General features: G+C 37.5%; 1 protein-coding gene across 1 annotated transcript; it reads left to right on the top strand.

The window, feature by feature from the left end:
* The first annotated feature begins 275 nt into the window (after positions 1-275).
* Positions 276-5,954, top strand: LOC104111208 (cellulose synthase-like protein D5). Its single transcript, XM_009620856.4, has 3 exons — positions 276-1,499; positions 3,055-3,865; positions 3,957-5,954. The coding sequence occupies exons 1-3, from the start codon at positions 601-603 to the stop codon at positions 5,727-5,729; spliced, it is 3,483 nt and encodes a 1,160-aa protein (XP_009619151.1). The 5' UTR covers positions 276-600; the 3' UTR covers positions 5,730-5,954.
* The last annotated feature ends 386 nt before the right edge of the window (positions 5,955-6,340 follow it).

Raw genomic sequence — 6,340 nt, 5'->3', positions numbered from 1 at the left:
TGGTTTGGTTTTAATAAAAATACGTTTTTAAGAAGAAAAAAAATCCAAAAAAAAAAATCTCTCAACAAATGGGTCCATAAACTCTTACTAATTCTTACAGACTCACTCATGTTACTCTCTCTTCATTAAAAAAATAAAAAAGAGGAAAGAAGACGGCCTTTCTCTGTTTCTCCTGTCACCGAAAAAGCCTTTATTATTTCGACCGTTAAGTATTTTAAAGTCGAAAACTGGCCCCCCTTTCTTTTTCTTTTTTTATGGAAAGAAAGTTGAATACTTTACCCCTTTTGACTTTCACGTCCACATCAGAAAAAGGGTGTATTATCAATCAGACCGTTCTCAAGTGCCACAATAGCCGAGAGATCTCATTAGATCAACGGTCAGGATCTGTCGACCGTTACCACTGACAACACCTTTCAATCTCACAATTTCAAATTTAAGGATGTCTCCTTTCTTCTCTTTCTTCCAAAAACACAAACCCCTCTTTTTCTCTTTGCTCCTCAGATGGGTTTTTTCTTCTTGTCTTAATTCTCCATACAAGTTTTCTTGAAAATTTCTCATTTCTCATAGCTGAAAAAAACTCATCTTGAAAATCCAAGCAAAATGGGGGTTGTTGATTCTCCTTCTTCTTCATCTCCAGTGACAATTACAGTGACTTCATCTCCAACTGGAGGAGGATGCCATGGTTTAACTAGTCCGGTTCGACGCCATTCTTTGTCAACTAACCCCAATTCACCTCTTAGCGGAAAAAAATTCAGGGGGTCCTCTGGTGGAAGATATCTCTCTATGTCTAAAGAGAGCACTGATGAATTTGTAGCTTATACAGTTCATATTCCACCAACCCCAGATAATCGAACCGTCACAGATTCTCAAAACAGCCCTATTGGAAGTAGAAAAAGTTATAGAAATGAACATCCGAGTGAAGGGTATATTAAAGATACAATCTTTACTGGAGGGTTTAATTCTGTGACTAAAGCACATGTTAGGAAGAGTTCAGAGGATGAGCCTATGGTTATGAAGTGTAAAAACATGTGTCAAATGGAAGGCTGTGATGAGAAAAAAGCTGAAGCTAAGTGTGATTGTGGGTACATAATTTGCAGAGAGTGTTATTTGGATTGTGTGGGAATTGGTGGAGGATGTTGTCCTGGTTGTAAAGAGGCTTATAGAGGGATTAGCGATGATGATGAGAGTGATGAAGAGCCGAAATCGGAAGCTAAAGATCAGGCAAATCCATTGCCTTCAAAGGGAGGAAGAGGGAGAATGGAGAAGAATTTTTCACTAGTGCAGTCATTCAAGAATCAAAATCATGATTTTGATCATTCAAGATGGCTATTTGAGACTAAAGGGACTTATGGTTATGGGAATGCTTTGTGGCCTTCTGATGGCTATGAAGTTGGGAGAGGTGTTGATAGATCTTCAAATCCACCAGATTTTAGTAACAGAGGAAATAGACCTTTGACTAGGAAAGTTGGAATCTCAGCTGCAATTATCAGTCCATACAGGTAATCATTGAACTTGCATTTGTTTCCTGTATCCAATTTTTTTGCTGCTTGGTTCAATAGTTATGTGCTTATGTTCATAATTAGAAAGTGTTTTGAAATTCCTTAGCTGAGATACTGGAACAACTGAAAAACAAATCTTACACGCCCTTTTGTTGTGGACATAAAACTAATAAATAAACAAGTAGAAGTGTTATCTCTAATAGCTTAAATTTTGTTGAAATGGTCCACACAATTCAGAATAGTACCAAAGTAGGCAAATATCCTCATTTCAAGTCTAATTGCTTCTAGCTGGCCAGTAAAAAATATCATATCCACTCGTGAGGGGTCATGTTTAGACACTATATAAATAAGCCAGGTATTTAAATGTTGAAGGGTAGAGGGGCAGGCCCATTATTTTGGACGTTGCGGTTGGTCCTAAGGGCAGGGGCGGCCCTTCCCTAAAGCAGGTAAAGCAACTGCTTTAGGCCCCACATTTGTGGGGGGCATTTTTTGTTACACCTAATAGGCTATATATAAGTTTAACAAATATAGAGAAGAAGAAGAATTTGCAACTGCTATGATTTCTGCCAAGGAAATTGCATTGTGATATATAGGAAGAAATAATTGGATGAGAATATTGATAATGAAATCTCAGAGTTGCTTTAGGCCCCACATTTGTGGGGGGCATTTTTTGTTACACCTAATAGGCTATATATAAGTTAAAAAAATTATGTGAGTGAAAAAGTTTGATTTCTTTGTTTAACAAATATAGAGAAGAAGAATTTGTAACTGCTATGATTTCTGCCAAGGAAATTGCATTGTGATATATAGGAAGAAATAATTTGATGAGAATATTGATAATGAAATATCAGAGTTGATTACTTTTTATAGACAGTAGACTAGCTATTTTTCACTTCAAAATAGATTTGAACAATTCGAAGCATATGAATATATTTTTGATTTTTCTATTTAGCGGTAAAAAACCTAGATAGAAAATTTGAAAAAACATTACCTTAATCTTGAATTTTCAATCAAGATTTAATTGAATAAAAAGATTTGATTCTTTTCCAAACGCCTATATTGCTTATAGAATATTGTTAATAACTCATGTTACCGTTATTTCATCGAAAAGAAGTTTTTCAAAATTAAAATTGATAAAATTTTACCAAAGATCAACAATGTCCCAAGAGATGTTAAATGGATCAGATATATTGTCAATTGAGAAAGACTTATTAGGAGAAATTGATTATAAGAAAATTATTAATAACTTTGCATCTAAAAAAATAGAAAAATAGAATTCAAATAAAAAATAATTCTTTTTTTAAAGAAGTTAAGGCCCTCGTAAAGTTTGGCTTTACCCCAGCTAAGGGTTGGCCCTAGACGGATGTCTCGCTCATAAAAAAATATGAACAAAATTTTCCTCTTTAAATATCTTAATATTTTAGAAGCATGTTTTTGAAAAAGTAAGTAGTAGAAGAAAGTTATCTGCTAATTGACTATCTAGTTCTGTCAAATAATAAGGTATATGAATCAGTATCAGAATTTGAATTTGATGTATGAATGTGAATATCTGTAGGTTGCTTATGGTTCTTCGTCTTGGTGCATTGGCTTGTTTCTTAACATGGAGGATTTCTCATCCAAATCATGATGCAATGTGGTTGTGGATACTGTCAGTCGTGTGTGAGGTTTGGTTTGCAATATCTTGGCTTCTTGATCAGTTGCCAAAGCTCTGTCCTGTTAAAAGAATCACTGACCTTTCTGTATTGAAAGAAAGATTTGAAAGTTCAGGACCAAACCTTCGGAATCCAAAGGGATTGTCTGATTTGCCAGGCATTGATGTGTTTGTTTCAACTGCTGATGCAGAAAAAGAACCACCCCTTGTAACTGCAAACACAATCCTTTCCATTCTTGCTGTTGATTATCCTGTTGAAAAGGTGGCATGTTACTTATCGGACGATGGAGGTTCTTTAGTCACATTTGAAGCTCTTGCAGAAGCTGCTAGCTTTGCAAGAATATGGGTTCCCTTCTGCAAAAAACACAACATAGAACCTAGAAATCCTGAGGCATACTTTGGGCAAAAGCGCGATCCATTGAAAAACAAAGTCAAACTTGATTTTGTCAGGGATAGGAGAAGGGTGAAGAGGGAATATGATGAATTCAAGGTGAGGATAAATGCCTTGCCAGAGTCAATAAGGCGACGATCAGATGCTTATAACACCCAACAGGAGATACGGGCTAAGAGAAAACAAGCTGAACTTGGAGAGGATCTCTCTGAACCGATCAAGGTCCCTAAAGCTACTTGGATGTCTGATGGGACCCATTGGCACGGTACTTGGTCATCAGCAGAAGAAGGCCATTCTAGAGGTGATCACGAGGGTATTATACAGGTAATGTACTTCATCATTCGAGTTCCTTGTTTAATAATATGGAATCTTTTCAACTCTTTTGTTGAACGTTCCTGAACTTTGTTTGTTGCAGATCATGTTGGTTCCTCCAAATGCAGAGCCACTTTACGGGAATGAAGTAGATGAAAAGAACATGATTGACACAACAGATGTTGATGTAAGAATGCCAATGCTGGTTTATGTTTCCAGAGAAAAGAGACCTGGTTTTGATCACAACAAGAAAGCTGGAGCCATGAATTCTTTAGTTCGAGCCAGTGCAATTATGTCAAATGGTGCATTCATTCTCAATCTTGATTGTGATCATTACATCTATAACTCATTGGCTTTAAGAGAGGGAATGTGCTTTATGCTTGACAAAGGTGGTGATAGGATCTGTTATGTTCAGTTCCCTCAGAGGTTTGAGGGTGTTGATCCAAATGATCGATATGCAAACCACAATACAGTTTTCTTTGATGTTAGCATGAGAGCATTGGATGGTTTGCAAGGTCCAATGTATGTAGGAACAGGCTGCGTTTTCCGAAGAATTGCTCTTTATGGGTTTAGTCCACCAAGGGCAACTGAACACCATGGATGGTTTGGTAGCAGAAAGACTAGAAAGCTTCTGAGGAAACCTAATGTTCAAAAGGATCAAGAGGATGATGAGATGTTTTTGCCAATGATTGGGAGTAAAGATGATGAGGAGGAAGTAAGCAGATCCTTGCTTACAAAACAGTTTGGAAACTCTACTCCGCTTGTTGACTCTATTGCTGTAGCTGAATTTGGAGGAAGGCTGCTACATGAGTTGCGAGGCAAAGGTTGTCAGGGAAGGCCAGCTGGTTCTCTTGCTGTACAGCGCGAGCCATTGGATGCTTCAGCACTTGCTGAGGCAGTAGGTGTCATAAGTTGCTATTATGAGGACAAAACCGAGTGGGGGAAAAGAGTCGGATGGATATATGGTTCGATCACAGAAGACGTCGTGACAGGTTACAGGATGCACAATAGGGGTTGGAGATCAATTTATTGTGTCACAAAAAGAGATGCATTTAGAGGTACAGCACCAATCAATTTAACAGATAGGCTCATCCAAGTTCTCCGATGGGCAACAGGTTCGGTTGAAATCTTCTTTTCTCGCAACAATGCTCTATTTGCAAGCCCAAGAATGAAGTTTCTGCAGAGGGTGGCATATTTCAATGTGGGAATGTATCCCTTCACTTCAGTTTTCCTCCTTGTCTATTGTGTCTTGCCTGCACTTTCACTCTTCTCAGGAAAATTCATTGTGCAGTCCCTCAACATCACCTTTTTGGTGTTCCTGCTCGCGATCACAATCACCCTTTGCATGCTTGCTATTCTTGAAATCAAATGGTCAGGAATTACCCTTGAAGATTGGTGGAGGAATGAACAGTTTTGGTTGATTGGTGGAACAAGTGCACATCCTGCTGCTGTGATACAAGGACTATTGAAAGTTATAGCAGGAGTTGATATCTCATTCACATTAACATCAAAATCTTCTGCACCAGATGATGGTGAAGATGAATTTGCTGAGCTTTACGAGTTTCGTTGGACGGTCCTAATGATTCCACCAATCACAATCATATTGCTTAACATGATTGCAATTGCAGTGGGAACATTCAGGACTGTATACAGTCCTTTCCCACAATGGAGCAAGCTTCTTGGAGGTGTATTCTTCAGTTTTTGGGTGTTATCTCATCTCTATCCTTTTGCAAAAGGTTTGATGGGGAGAAGGGGAAAAGTTCCTACCATTGTCTTCTTATGGTCTGCTCTCATCTGTATTGTGGTCTCGTTGCTCGCTGTTTATGTATACCCTCCTTCAGGACATCAAGATTTCACAAGTTTTCAGTTCCCTTGAGTTTGTACATGGGTTGTTGTTGTTGTGTTGTCCACCTCGGCAGCTCAGTTAAGCTCACATTCTTGAGAGTATGAAGTTTCTCAACTTCATCTCACTGTCTAATGTTCTTTTTTCTCTTTTAAGATCTATGTTACATATGAAAGTTTATTCTTTTTAAGATGTCTTTTAAATGTTACACATGAAAGTTTATTCTTTATAAGATGTCTATTGTTTTCTTTTGCTTAATATTGGTCTGAGATGAATTTTAATTGATAAACATGTTATATCATTGAGGACTTGAGGCATAGTGTTGTTGTTGTTGTTAAGATTTCTGAGATGTCAAATACAGCCCATGTTCATAATTCTTGATGTGGGCATAATGCATTCATAATAAGCTTGTCACTACTTCAACCACACTTCTAAAATAGGTATTGTAAACCATTGAAAAAAGGAAATGAATGCAGTAAAAACTACAGAACACAACCCACATGTATTACCTACCAAGGTTCTTTCTCCACTTAGGCTGAGTGTTCTGGAACAATCTTATGGTTTTATCTTTGCATTATCTGCGACTAATCTACTTCAAAAAGGTAGAAGAATTACCATCGCTTAATCATTAGTAGTATAATTAG

The sequence above is a fragment of the Nicotiana tomentosiformis genome, chromosome 1 (assembly GCF_000390325.3).
Source record: "Nicotiana tomentosiformis chromosome 1, ASM39032v3, whole genome shotgun sequence".
Lineage (NCBI taxonomy): Eukaryota > Viridiplantae > Streptophyta > Magnoliopsida > Solanales > Solanaceae > Nicotiana > Nicotiana tomentosiformis.
The sequence above is the reverse complement of the archived record's forward strand: the minus strand, read 5'-3'. Positions and strand labels throughout refer to the sequence as shown.